Below are 15,052 nucleotides of genomic sequence, written 5' to 3'. Positions count from 1 at the left end.
TACGACAGATCCAAATGGGTACTGGTGTGGGGACTAACAAGAGCTAAAAACATGGGTATCTGAGCATATACCTCACAAGACTAGACTGAAAGACTAGAAGTAGGTTGTAGAGCAGGGGTGTCAAACGCACTGGAAATGTATTATTTAAAGTTTAAAAAATCTTGAATTGTGTTGGTCTCTGTCCTTTATAAAGTTTATATCTCTGCTACCTGGCATTACCTTTTATGATACACATGGCCCGGCCCAACAAGGTCTCATTTATGTCAGATCCAGCTCTTATAACAAATGAGTTCGACACCCCCGTTGTAGAGAATAAACAAGACCAAGATAAAGTCTAACAGTGTCAGGCAGTGCGTGTGCATGTGGGAGAAAGAAAGGGACAGAGAGCAGGGGAGGGGAGGGGAGGGGTACTTAGCAGAGGTATGTCTGGATGCACTGTAACAACACAGGAGTGCTCCAAATAAATGTCAGAAAGTCCCAGTGAAGCACAGTAGCAACGCAATGCACACATGCAGAACATCTCAGGTGGTATTAAAAATGGGCAAAAGGCAGTGTTGGGAAGTTGTCATGCGCCACAAGAATCAAGTGTAATAAGCATTACAAGCCTGAAAGGCTGGGGGGGGGGGGGGGGTTTTTTTTTCCAAGTCAAAGGGAAGAACACAGGCAGTCTGAGCAATCAGCCGGAGGGAAATACAAGTAAGTTTTTAAAAAGTACTCTATAACAAAACTCCATCCAGACTTTATCTGATCCTTTGGGAGAAAAAAATTGTATTTATTAAAATATTTATATCCCACTTTTCCTTGTGGTTCAAAGAGAGCATGAGGAAGGTATATGTTGTGTGGAGGAAGGATGTTCATTGTGTGCATTTTGTGGCTCCCAATCTATATGTCATTATTTTATTCACTTAGGAAGCTAACAGTTCTGAAAGCTGAACAGGCATCTCCCCCATTAAGAATGCCAGTTTTGGGGACATCCACTAGAAAACCTAACTGGCACCTGTAGTTTAAAGCAGGGGGTTAGAAGCTGTTCGGTCACAGACCAAAGAGTAATACAGAAAAGGCCTTGAGGCTTCAGCATGTGGAAAGTACCTTTTCCTCACCGGCGTGCAAACCAGTCAGCCCACACACTTCTGGAATGACTGGCTGGGGGGGGAGTGCTTTCAGAAGAGAAAATGCGACTTGCAGGCGGGCTTGAGCGACCCGGGATCATCATCGTTTTCTCTTCAGGGGGAAAAAAAGGCCCTGGATAAGAGGGCTCTTAAAGATCAGCTAAAAGGGAGGGTGGAGAAGGGCTGCGAGAGAAGCGGCGGGGAAAACATGATGAGTCGCTTGGAGAAGAAATGCCTACCACAAGCAAAGCCTGTGAGGGAATGCAGAGAAGCGAGCAGGCAGGCAAAGCGAGCAGGAGGGAAACAGAGCGCCTCCGGGAGGGGAGGAAAAAAGAGCCCGCGGGTGGCGAGCGAGACTGGGGGGAGGGTGGCGAGGCGGGAGTGATTCAGCGGCAGAGATGGAGGAGAAGATGAGACGCCCCCGGAGGAGCCCGTAGGGAGCCGGGGGAGTTTCGGAAGGTAAACAACAGCCACGCCCCCTACAGTCCTCAGCCCCACCGCGCAGCTCAGTGGCAGCCGTTGCCTGTACATTTCCATTCCCAAACCGCTCCATGCCCCCAGCGGCGTGACTCTCGCCCTCCCCACCCCCACGCCGCCACCCACCCGCCCTCGCACGCCGTTGCAACGCGGCTGCAAAAGCCATCGGCGCCCCAGAAAGCTGGTGCTATTCAAAGCCCAGCGGGGCTCGCCCACCCTCGCAAAAGGCGGCGCTGCCGCTTCTCCTCTGCCTGCCTCCTGGGCGCATTGTTTGTGTCTGTTGCAGAAGCTGGCAGGGACCCCACAACCTCAGCACGTGAGAGGAGCGGATCATGTGGGTGCACCAGCTTCAAGAAAAGGCAAAGGCTCCAAAACGTGCTGCGTATCAACAAAAATGAAACTCGTGCCTCTTTTAATTGCTGCTCTATCCCCTTTTGTATACACATACGTATTACATAGCCTACCCGCGCGGACACACAAACACTTTTAACCCTCCACCCCTTCCGGGTCCGTATCATTCCCCAACCTTTCCCCCCCCCCTCCCTTCTGGATCATCCTCTCCCCCCAACAAATTGTGCCTCTTGACCCCTTTCTCACCCATCCCTCTTTCTTAGCGACCTTTCGGAGCATGCTCTGCCGCAGTCATTAATTCGAGGAAACCGTTTCCAGAAGCTCCCGATCCTTGAAAAAGTTGTTGTTTACATTCCTGCCGCCTCCCTTTTAAAACGACTGACCAACATGCGCAATCTATGTCTAAAAACGCTGCACACTCCCCCCCCCCCCCGGTCCCCCTTTGTCCTCTGCAAGCAGCTCACTTAGGAAGCACTAAAACAAATGCAAGAAGGGGAGGGGAAAATCAACAGAAGCTGCAAAAAAATGGAGCAATTCTCCACCCTTTTACCTTGGCTGGGAGAGAGCGTCCTCCAAGAGTTGAGAATGTCCTGGGGTTACAAGAGAGGTGTGGGGGGTGATGCTCCAGAAATGTGACCGTTCATAGAATATCCCTTTGCAAAGATTAATCCGGGACCATTGTGAAGGGGGCGAACCATTCCCTCTCCCGAAGGATCCGAAAATGATTACCCCCTCCTTTTTAGGATTAGATACAAAGTAACTCCATGGATGCAACAACAACAACAAAAAAACCCCGAAAGAATTGCTTCCAGCTGAGATGGCCGCTCGGTGCAAAATCCAACAAGCCCTGCGTGCGTGTTTCTGTTTCTTTTTTTTAAAAAAATCCAGACTTTTCGGATCTCTGCAGATTGCCCGAAATTCTACGGCTGGCCCCCTTTTTTTCTCCCCTGCTGGCGAAGAAAAGACTTCTTCAAGGGAGTATGTGAATTAGGATGATGCTGGCGATTTCTTCCTCTGCCTGCCCCCACCACCCCCTCAGCCCCCCCTCCCCTCAATTTCTTCTTTTCTTGCTTGTTGTTTCTTCCTGACGAGCAGCAGGTCCAGGTGCAGCGCGAGCAGCGGCAGACGTGGGTCCCATCCCTGATTGTGTTAGGCATGTGTTGCCTCCCACCCCAAACGCACTCCTCGCCCACCCCTCCCTCTTCTTCACCTCCCTCCGATGCGCTGAGTCCCCATCTCTTTTCTCTTGTGCCCTGGGCAGCTGGAAAGGGGTCGGGTTGCACACACTGACGCGCTCTCCCTCTTTTCCCTCGCTCTCGTCTCCCTCTCCAAGCCTGATCAGGTCACTTTCGCAATGATCTTCAGCCTCGCACACATACAACAGCGGCGGCAGTGCACACACACACAGATCACAGAGCTGCAACACTTTCTTCGCTTCCTCCCCTTCTCTCTCTATCACACACACACCCCTCCACCTCATCAGAGCTATGCACAGGCGTACACTAGCCTGCTGCTGCAACCTTACAAAAAATAAGCTTATACTTAACAAAATCTTTTGGCGCCATATTAATGACGTACTTCAAATTTGCCATTTCTTCCTGCGTCAAAAAGACGTTTCTTGCAAATAACAGATGAGGTGCAAGGCGGGGAGGATTTTTTTTAAAAAAACCCTTCAGCAGGGAAGAACCTCGCAGCAAAAGCCCCGCAGGGAATGGGGGGGGGGGGGGTTGCATTAACTAGAAGTGCACAAGAGGTGAGGGCGGGAGGGGACAAAGTGGCGGGAGGGGAGAAACCATCGCGATCACAATTGTGTCCTGTGGGTCACAAAGTTATTTGGTTACCCCCCTCAGGAGGAAAGGGCGATGAGGGTGGGATTTGAAATGCCACCACCTTGGGGGGGAACTACATGGACTCGTTTTAATTCCAATCATCCCCCAGACCTCTTTCTGGCCGCGAACAGGCTGGCGTGAAACACTTGCTCCTTTTCGGTAGCCGCGCCAAGAGGGAGGAGAGAGAGAGAGATGGAGGTTAAGAAATATCCCCCCTCCCCCCTCTTGTCCCATGAAACTGGTTTGTTTCGATTCCTGCAATTCTCTTTCCCAACTACTAAGAAGGGGACTGCTTTTACGCAAAGAGAGAAAGAACTTTGCACAGTTTTACACAGGAAGAAGAGGAGCCGGGTCCGCCCTCCTGTAGTTCTCGACTTGACCTTGTGATGCATAAACAATACACTTCAATCCGTTGCTGGAAGGGTGTTTGTTGCCGTTGCTCTCCCGCCTGTCTGTTTTCTGTGGTGGCGGCACCAGCAGCAGCAGCCGAGAGCTCCCGTCGACATCCAACTGGCCACACCCACCGCTGCCTGTTTGCTTGAGCCAGATACCGACTCTGCGCTCGGAGAATACCAGTAATTTCACCCAAGGAGAAATGTTTGGGAGGGAGGCGAAGAAGTGGCTGCCCTTCTGCCCGAGCGACATCTCGCCCACTCAAGAGGGTTGCCTCACTCCTGTAGGTGCAGCCTTAAGCCTCTAGCTCACTTTTCCCCTTAGTAGCTACTGTGTCACCTTTCTTTTAAAAATGCCCCCTAGGGATGTTGAGAGAATTACGGATGCTATACATTTCATCAGAGAGAGCACTGAAAAGTTACCCCAAAACCTGCTTCTGAATTCTAAAGCTCTGTGTCCAAGACTTACTTCCCCACTATTTCCTTAGGGCCCTTACTTATGTTCAAAGCATGTTTCTTAATTGGGGGGACTTAGTCTTCCCCTAGGACTGCAGGCACAGACACTGTTAAAAAGTCTAATTGCAGTTTGGACCATTAGATTGTTACCATTTCATGTGAGATTGGATCAGTGTTCCCTCTAAGCTGAGTTAGTGTGAGCTAGCTCACAGTTTTTTAAGCCTCCGGCTCACACATTTTTGCCTTAGCTCAGGAAGGGACGGCTCCAGAGCAAACTAATTTATGCAGTAGCCAAATTGCTCGCTCACAACTTTAATTCCAGTAGCTCACAAAGTAGTATTTTTGCTCACAGGACTCCACAGCTTAGAGGGAACATTGGACTGGATTCACCTCAGACATGAAATTCAAGGGGTGGCCTTGGGTAAATCAACATCTTCTGCTGAAACATGGCGATACTGATGGCCTGCCTACCTCACAGGCTTCCAGCATAAGGAAGCAGACAACAATTACTCCTTTGTTTGTACAATAAAGGGTCTATATTAGATTTGTAAATGGTATATCCATAGCTAATAATTTCAAGCAGGTATTCTGTTTTCAATGTTATCTCCAAAGAAGCATTCCAAAGTCATAGAAATCAGTTACATTATTATAAATTTTGCTTCTGAAGTAAAAGAGAGAGAGAGAGATGCCCTCCTGTGTGAAACTGGAGCACATTTTGGAGGCATGAAAATGGCACCCCCAACTGGAAGCTATTGCACAAGCAACACAGCCCTGGTATAAGAATACTTTCTTATGCCATATATTCCTTGAAGATCTGTCATTATCAGAGACAGTTTACGCATGTTAATTCCTTTAACACTGGCTTCTCATTGGCTTTGAAAAATCCTTTCTGATAATGCTCACCTTTTCACTTCTTTTGTAGATTAGTTCATAAACAGAGGACATTGCCGTATACTAATTAAGACCACTGATCTTCCTTAGATCAGTATCCTCTCTTCTGACCAGAAGCAACACTCCAGGTCCCAGGCAGGGAAAGATATTTCCCACCAGTGCTACCTGAAATCCTTTTCAACTGTAATAGCCAGAGATTGACTTCAGGATGTTCTGCATGCAAACATGTGCTTTACCATTATGCTTTACCCAAGAGGAACATTTTTTTCCAGAATAATATCTCCATAACTGAATCCCCTCATCTCTAGGTAAAGTCATTCCTTTAGAAAATAACCTGTGTACATTTGCTCAAATGACAATAGTTTGCAGGCTTGTTGGTTCTCCCTAATAACTGTCAATAATTCACACTAAGATGTCATATCTCGACTGGCAAAGGCACTTTCACTTCATGTCTTGGCAGTGAATGGGCCAATCATGTCACCCAGTGAGTTCATGTGATATCAGACTGAGAATTGAACCAAGTACTCCCCAGTTCTATTTATGCACTGTAGTGCCAGCTCTTGGAACTGCAGCAGGACTTGGGGGAATGATCATTGATGATGGAATCCATCATTTAAGCCTTTAAAAAAGTCCAGAATGAATATATTATCTCTTTATCATCTATATAAATGCCTGGAGGGGCCCCCCTCCCCCAGAGGTCTCCAGGCTCCACCTGGAGGTTTGGAAAGAAGTAAACCACCATGATGTGTTATGCCAAAAAAGAAGTCTCCAAAGAGCAGAGGTTTCTTTTCCCAATGTTTCGGTTGGCTGGAGGAGGTTCGGGCGCCATCAGCGCAGCGGATCGTGCGTATGATCTCCTTTCGTGTGATGTGATATTTTATTCTGTTTTTATGCTGTTTTATGTGAAGGCACTTGTTGCCCTATTGTAAGCTGCCCTGAGCAAGCTTGCGGGGAGGGCGGGGTAGAAATGTAATGATAAATAAAAAAATAAAATAAAATATATGTATGGACTGGTAATTTACATTTCATTGTATCTGAAGAAGTGTGTGTGCACATGAAAGCTTACCTTGAATTTAAAAATTGTTGGTCTTCAAGGTGCTTCTGGATTCAAACTGTGTTCTTTTATTTTTTAGCACTTACACTAATAAAAGTTATCATTAGAGAACAAGTGGAATTTAGCTGGATGGCTGGAGACTTTTGTAGCATCATTCAAATAACATGGCAAGTTTCAAAACACTTAATTAACATTATTTTAAGTATTTGGACTGCTATGTGTTTCTCAAGCAAGGTATCCTTAAGCTTCTAAAAAATAATCCATGTCAGAAAACTGTAGTGTATTAAGGTCCCGTTCACACGAGGGGATTTGGGCCAGTAGCGGGACGGTTCGGGGGCGGAGCAAATCGCCGCGATCACACAACAACATCTGGGAAGCGTAGTGCTTCCGTCCCCAAACTGGCCCATCCACGCGATAAACCACTCCAAGTTGGAACCACCTACCGGGGTTCGTTCATCCCAATGGTGCGCCGCAAACCGGGAGTCTGATCGCTGGCGCATCCTTGCGTCGGCACGTCCCTGGCTCCTAGGCGAACTGCGCATGCTCCGACATGCGCAGTTCAGCTGGCTCGCCGTCCGATCTGTGTTTTCTCCCCGGCGTCTGATCGTGCCGGGGAGAAAGGCGGCGCGGCCAGGGGATCCGTGGGATCCTGCCGCGCCGTTTCAACTTTGGCGCGGCTTTTAAAAGCCACGCTTTTCGGCGGCTTTTCCCCTGCCGTGTGGCAAGGGCCACAGTAGATCTAGCTGTGTGTAATTTGATTACTAGCCAGAGCAGTATGCATATTGGATATGATAGTCAAATCAGTAGTGCACTTCAGAATCACTGTTGGAATTATAATATACAGTTTAACTTGCAGGTTGTTTAACAGTCTGATGGATTGTTGACTCAACTTGGTCCCAAATGAGACCATATTAGTCCCATCTTCTGATCTGCCAGTCGTCACATCACACCATCATGCAAGTACTACATTTTCTGGCCCTCTGAACAGACATGCAGTCAAATGTGGAAGAAAGGTAGTGCCTAATTTAGGCTGGTTAAGATTCATATATGCTGGATAAAAATCTAAGAGGTGGCCCCTGGACTTTACAAATCCTGATCACAACATGGGTTGCTCTGTCTGGCATAAGGAAGAGAACATCAAAGTGTAGTGAGCTGCCATCTTCCTCAGTAGGTCATGGAAAGGGTGAGGAATTGGAGAGGCAGCACATGGTTTGGCTGCTGCGCATATGCTTTGCATACTCCAATGTATAATGGGTCAGACCAGCAGGAAAAATATAAGACACTGTTGGTTGCTTGCATCATCTGGGGTTGTTTATACGATAGACAAAAATTTAATTAATCACAGGTTTTCCTATGTCCTTGTACACCTTGTGCTACTACTTTGTGGGACTCCATAAAAAGATCAGTGATATTTTTTTTCACTTGTATAGGCTATTCTGCTCTGAATGTGGGGAATCTTGTCATAGGTATCAGAGGTTCAAGTCTAGTCAGTTAATGAATAATAAATTGATTCATACATAACATTGATTCATACATAAACTTTTCCATGACATTTGAGTGGGAAAAAATGGGGTTTTCAGCAGCTGTTTCCTCACTGAAGAAATAAACAACAGAATGAGAGAGACATTGTGTGTCTATATAAAGTGTTTTCAAGTCACAGCTGACTTATGGCAACCCCGTTAAGGGGCTTTCAAGGCAAACGATTAAGCAAAGGTGGTTTGCCATGGCCTCCGTCTGCAGAGTCTTCCTGGGAGGTTTCCTTTCGAAGTACTGACCCTGTTTAGCTCAGGAGATTGGGTTACACCATGCCACATTCCCTCTCCCTGAGAGAGATGTTACCCGACATAAACTCTCTAAGCCAATAACGTCAGATTCAAATTCCTTGCCCACAAGATACCTATTCATCTCTTATACTGAACAAATTAGAAATTGTTCTGCCAGATTTGGCCAGCTATCTAGGCTCAGAAATACATGGCATAAATATGAAGACTAAAAAGTTTTGTATACAAGCAGTTTTATAAGCAACTAGTCATGAAACTCCTAGGGGGAATCGTATTCTTCCCTGCTTCACCTGCCCACACACCTGCAGCATGGCTGCCCCCACAGCCCCTACTTCCACTCCTCCCCAGGCAAACTCAGAGGGGAGGAGGAATCTTGCTTGCCCCTCCTACTGTGCCCACCCTCACTCCTCCCCAAAGTTCTGTGCACCCACCCGTCTTTGCCATGATGCTTGCCTGCTGCCACTGCCTGCCCCCCACCCATCCATTCTCCTTCCTGCCACTCTGTAGGGAGGGGTTGGCTCATGCTTGCCCCTTCCTCCTGCCTGCCTGCCTGCAGCAACACAGCATATTTGGCTTGGTAACAGCTGTGTTTGTGCTTCCATCTCCTCAGTCTTCTGCATGGTGTGATCCAGGTGGTTTGTTGGGTATTAAAACCCACATTCAATTTTTAAAATACTTTCCCCATTTTTCTGCAAACCTAGAGTTTCTCTTAAGTTTGTAGAAAAATCTCAGTCTTCTCTAGGTGTGTCTGATCCATAGATTTCAGTATTTGCAGATGGGGGGGGGGGCATGTTGACATTTTTATACATACAAGCAGGGGACCCACAAGGGATTGCAGAAGGCATCCCATTTTCCTCTCCCCCACTGTTTCCTCTTCCCCTTTCCTGAAAGTCTCAGTAGCCCATCCTCTTTTTTTGCTTCTTTCCGTCCTTCCCACCCACCCAACAACCTAGCCCAGTAGTTGCTGCCGGGCCTGGCCCAGATGAGTCCTCTGTCAAATGCTAAAGCAACCCTGCATAGTGCCCTGACCCCTCCCTCTGCCTTCTACAGACAGAAATAATGTCTGGAAGGTTGTGGTTGCTGAAATATACTGAGTTCCGAGGCGTAGCATAGTGATCAGCTCATAGTTTATTAGAAGTATCAGAAACTAAAGACACAGTAGCAAGGTCGGAGCCTGTTTAAATCCCCAAAACACACCACACCTAACACACATGCACACAACCCATGATAGGCTATTTACAGTGCCCTAACACCCATAGGTCCAATCCCCGATCTGAGGTGACTGATTGTCCATACTAGGATCCAAGCCGGCTATTGTCTCTTGAGCGAAGCTTAGCCCTAGCGCTTCACCACGTGTTGGTCTGACCGCGTGTGCAGTTCGAGGTTAATACATAACACCCCTCCCCCCAAGGTTCAGAGCTACCTTAACTAACATAGTCCTTGAGGTAGGCTGGTCTCCACCGCTCTCGGGTCGAGCGGCGTACTCTGGCTGTCGGGCTTGTCAGTTCTGGGGCTGCTCCTGACGGCCTGATGCCGAGTCAGGGGAATGTGCAGGCCTTTGCTTGCCCTGGGTCTCAGCCAGGCTGTCCGGTATCAAGGCCTCGCCGCCGTCTTCTATGGGTAGTGCGCTTGCCCTCGGTTGTGCTTGAGTGGGGTCCGAGTTGTCTTCCGAGGTACTGGGCTCCTGGCTTGTAAGCTTGTCCTTGCTGTCCTCGGCCACCACCAGGTCCTCCGGGATGAGCCAACGTCACAACTGGTCTATGTGCCTCCTCAGTAGCTGTCCGTCCTCCCCAGATACCTCATATGACAGGGAGCCTGTTACTCTGGTCACTCTCACCAAAATCCATGCTGGCCCCCGCGAGAAGTTCTTGGCGTATACAGGGTCACCTGGGAAGAACCCGGTTCTTGGTTGTTGGGTGCTGCGCTGTGTTCCGGGGCCTGGTCGGGGTGAAGCCAGTCTAATCTGGTCATGAGGCGCTTCCCTATGAGGAGGTCGGTGGGACGGCGCCCGGTGGTTGTGTGTGGGGTTATATGCTGGTTGAATAGGAAGGTGGTGAACCGGTGGTCCCAGTCACCTGGCCCCAGTCAGCGCAGGGACTCCTTCGCTGTTTGGACCATGCACTCGGCCTGATCGTTGGTTGCGGGGTGGAACGGATGTGCTGAATGAATGACATAGTAATTCATGAACTCCTGGAACTCCCCAGAAGTAAAGGCCATCCCGTTGTCCATTACCAAGGTGTCTGGGATGCCATGCATGCTGAAGAACCACCATATCGCATGGATGGCAGAGTGAGACGAGGTGGAGGGGACTGGGACCACTTCCAGCCACTTGGTGTAGTAGTCCACCAATATGAAGAAGATTTGTCCCTGGAAGGGGCCGGCAAAGTCCAGATGTAGGCAGGCCCATGGCTTGTGGGCGGACTCCCAGGGACACACTGGGGCTCTCAGGGGCTCCAGTCGGGACTCTTGGCACATATGGCAGCGTTTTACCCGGTCCTCGAGCCACAAGGTATAGATAGGGCTATTAGCCACAAGGTATAGCTAGGGGCTCTGGGGCAAGTGATGCTCTGTCTTCTTGGTGCTTGGGGGGGTCAACAGTGGGAGGGCTTCTAATGTCCTGGCCCCACTGCTGGACCTCCTGATGGCACTGGTATTTCTGGCCACTGTGTGACACAGAGTGTTGGACTGGATGGGCCTTTGGCCTGATCCAACATTGGCGTCTCTTATGTTCTTATGATTTCACCATCCATTTTCGGCCACCAGACATAGCTCCAAGCTAAGGCTTTCCTGCGCACGATCCCGGGGTGCATCTCGTGCAGAGCAGCCAATACCCGCTGGCGGAGTGGGGCAGGAATGACCACCCGGCTGCCCCAGAGCAGGCAACCCTTGTGAGATGATAGCTCATCCCGGCGCAAGGAAAATGCAGCAGAGCCTGAGCCCGCCGGACCGGTAGACCACCACTCCCCACCCAGTTGAGGACCTGGGAGAGGACACAGTCCCAGGCAGAGTGGCGGGCAACCTTAGCTACCTGGACGGGACGGTTGAGCAGGTCTTCCAGCAGGGTGATCTGATGCACAGAAGCTGGGTCCGGGTCCATCATGGACTGTCCATGGATGGCAGGGGCAAACGGCTGAGAGTGTCCGCGTGGCCCATCGCTTTGCCGGGGTGGTGAACCAGTGCATACTGGTACCCGGCGAGGAAAATGGACCAGCAGAGCATATGGGGCGAGAGCATCTGGGGGGGTCTGGTGGTCCGGGGCCAGCAGACCCAGAAGGGGTTTGTGGTCTGTAACAACTGTGAAGGGGAGGCCGTATAGGTAGTCATGAAATTTTTTAACCCTGGCCACGATAGCCAGGGCCTCCTTGTCTATTTGCGGAGGGCGAAAGGGGGCCGCCGGGGCTTTACCCGGACCGCGGGTAAATACATAACAGTTGCCTAGCAATGGCCACTGAGGGCATCTGTTTCTTAGAGCTACAAGCACTTCTTTTATCATTTTGGTAGGATTTAACAAGCCCCAATGCTCTACTGGTTTTTTGTTTTCTTTGTTTTTTAGATGTCAAATTTTTCTGCCTGCTCAGGGTATTTTTCAGGTTTGTAGAAAGATCTGTGTTGTCTGTTTATGGCCCCAGTCTCCGGATTTAAGTATCCACAGCTGAGACTTAGATAAACTGATGTTTTTTACATACATATATACACACACACCTTACTCTTCTCTAGAAAATACTATACACTTCTATGCTAAAAATGCACTCCTTTACACACCGCTCCACTTTCCTTTACTTAATACACATGTTGCTAATTTGGGGATGGGGGATTGGAACAGATGGGAAGATGCTATATCATGCAACAGCAGAATTTGCCCCCTTGCCCTGTAAGCATCAACTTCTTAGCTATGAAGATGGTTCAGTAATTTGAGTGGAGTGTGGCAGAGATGCTGCAAGATGCACTGGAATCCTTTAAGAGGCTGGTCTTTGACACTCTTGTTCTGAAACAACAAGCTTGACTATTCAGAGTGATGCTAAAATAAGCAGCTTTGTAAGTAAGAAATATCTGGAGATGAAGCTGGCCTGTATTTTTCTTTCATCTTCATTCACTGACCATATCCCTGCTTATGTGTTTACTTATCTCTGAGAGAGAAAAGGGAAATACCGCCTTTTATATACTGCATGAAGAAGGAACAATTGGAGTTACCAGATGTTATGTTATAAAGAACTTAACTTTTATTATGTTTTATATAGTCTTAAATCAGTAACTAAAGAGGGCTTCCTAAAAGAAACACGGTTTGTTTGTCTACTTTTCTTTCAACTTTACTTAGCTCTGAAGATGGCGCCCTGCCTCGATTTGGCTGATTTGGCCAAGTGGATCCATGCTATGGTCACCTCAGGCTTAGATTACTGTATTGCTCATCTGAAAAAAGCTCCCTGAAGGAGCACCCTGCAAAATCGATAACTGCCATACAGGCTGGGGTTGCCAATTCCATGTTGGGAAATTCCTAGAGATTTGGGGAGTAGAGCCTGGGGAAGGTAGAGTTTGGGGAGGAGAGGGACCTCAGTGGGGTATAATGCCATAGGATCTAATTTCCAGAACAGCCATTTTCTCCGTGGAACTGATCTCTACTCTGGAGATTAGTTGTATTGGGCTGGGCACATGCTCAATTTGATCTTTGCGGCGGGGGTTACCGTGGACCAGATCACTGCTTTGGCAGTGCCATGGTCGGACAACATCATTGCTTTGGCAGTGCCATGGTTGGACCACCATGCCCTGAAGGCCCGGGTGAATGCGTTACCCCAACCTCATTTGGGCGGCAAGCACTTTTTAGCTCACCCGCAGAGCCAAATGGACCCTATGCAGCTTCATATGGCCTTTTGGGATCCAATGCTCCCTGGCAGCTTGGATGAGTTTGTAGAGGACTGGCACAGCCGTCTCTCAGCAGCCATCGATGAGATTGCTCCCCAATATCCTCTGCACCCTCACTCTAGGCTGGCTCCTTGGTATACCCAGGAGCTGCGGCTGATGAAGCAGAGGCTAAGAGGGCTAGAGAGACAGTGGCGGCAGTCACACAATGAAGCTACAAGAACATCTTATAGGACGTTTATGAGAGCCTATAAGATGGCAGTCAAAGCCGTAAAGAGAGAGTTCTATGCAGCCACGATTGCGTCTGCTAGCTCATGCCTGGCCCAGTTGTTTAGAACTATTCGGTCTTTGACAGTCTTGCTACAGAGCAGCCCAAACATTAGGGAATTGGACATCGGCTGTGAGGCTTTTGAGAGCCATTTTGCAGACGAGGTCTTGTCACTCCGCCATGATCTTCCCACCACAGTTGAAACAGTGAGTGAGCTTGCAATCCATCTTGTGCTGCAGTGAAAAAGGAGGGCTATAAAAGAAGTTGTTGTTATAATAAATATCTTGGTATGAGACTGCTAAAGGCTTGAACAGGTGGTGGCTCACACTTTTCTCTCTCCATCCTTCCTCAGTATGTGGCATCATAATTCTTTTTAAAAAGTTGTTTCTGAAAATTGTAATATAAAACAGCGCTGTACATAAAGTTGCATTCTAAATTATACCATAATTACTTGCAGTAAATCTTAGAAGCAAAATTTAAAAGCCACTGAACACCTCCAAGTCTAGAAAACTTCAGAAGATAGAATAAGTCAACTACCTCAGCTTCCACGACAAGGTCCTACATGCACAGCCAAATAACATCCTTGTAGTTACTACCATGGATACTTCTACCGGATTGTATATCCTTCCCAGTCATGGCTTATTTTGCAAGGACGGAATCATCTTTGAGGCCCAGACACGAGGTCATGGCATGAAGCAGGGGCAGAGAGAAAGAGAAGCATTATAGATTTGTAGGTGTGGGCACCAAAAGGGTGTTGTCAAGGAATGACAAGGCAGAGAGTATATCTACTGTTTGCCAAGAGGCCTGTGGATTTCCCCCCCCCCCATACATACTGAGGAAGGATGGCGATAAGAAGGAACTTGGACAGCCTGCTTACACCTCTCCTGCTGTTTCTGACCTGGATCCTCCCTTCCTGTTCCCTTTATTATCAATATCTGCTCCAACTTGGGTTCCCTTTCCTGTACTTCCCGGGCCTTCCTCTCCTTTCCCAAACTGCTCATATTTGTTCTCCCTGGCCTTGCATTCCTGCTTCCTTTGACTCAGATGCTGTATATGGACTTAGGACTGTTTCGGATCTGCCTATTTGACTTTTGGGCTTGCATTCAGAAAACTTTTTTTACCACTGGCCCACTAGGCTCATATCCATCCAAACCCACTGCCTAATCCCAGGCTCCTGGTAAGAGTTGACTCTGATCTGATGTTGTGCTGTGTGAGTAGCTGCCTAACAGGCAGGAATCAATAGGTGACATTTTCCTTAACACTGGATACTGTGAATCTTCATCTGTGGATATCTATCTTACAAACACAGGTCTCTGTTCATAAAAAAAGTCACAGCCCTGGCCAAAGAATAATTAAAAGAAACTGGCAATTATTTGGCAAAGAAAAGGAACCTTAAAATATCATACAAATATTAAAGAATATGAATCAGGGCTATTTTTGGGCAGGAACACACAGGAACGGAGTTCCGGCTGGCTTCAGAGTTGGCCACACCCACTACAGCTAAAACCTCAGTGTGCGTGGCTACAGAGGGAAAGTCTGGAGAGCAAACCTCCCCCCCCCCCCCCCGCACCCTGAGGGGAACTTCCAAAA

General features: G+C 48.3%; 1 protein-coding gene across 1 annotated transcript in view; it reads right to left on the bottom strand.

Moving 5' to 3' along the window:
- JADE2 (jade family PHD finger 2) overlaps window positions 1–2,221 on the bottom strand; it is a 242,988-nt gene extending 240,767 nt beyond the window's left edge. The window contains 1 exon segment of the mRNA XM_015429477.1: window positions 2,184–2,221. Coding sequence (XP_015284963.1) covers window positions 2,184–2,216 — 33 coding nt within the window. The 5' untranslated portion in view covers window positions 2,217–2,221.
- Window positions 2,222–15,052: the final 12,831 nt, after the last annotated feature.

Source organism: Gekko japonicus, unplaced genomic scaffold (genome assembly GCF_001447785.1).
Source record: "Gekko japonicus isolate JY-2015 unplaced genomic scaffold, Gekko_japonicus_V1.1 scaffold234, whole genome shotgun sequence".
In the NCBI taxonomy this organism is placed as follows: Eukaryota; Metazoa; Chordata; class Lepidosauria; order Squamata; family Gekkonidae; genus Gekko; species Gekko japonicus.
Note: the sequence above shows the minus strand (reverse complement) of the source record. Positions and strands in the feature narration are given on the sequence as shown.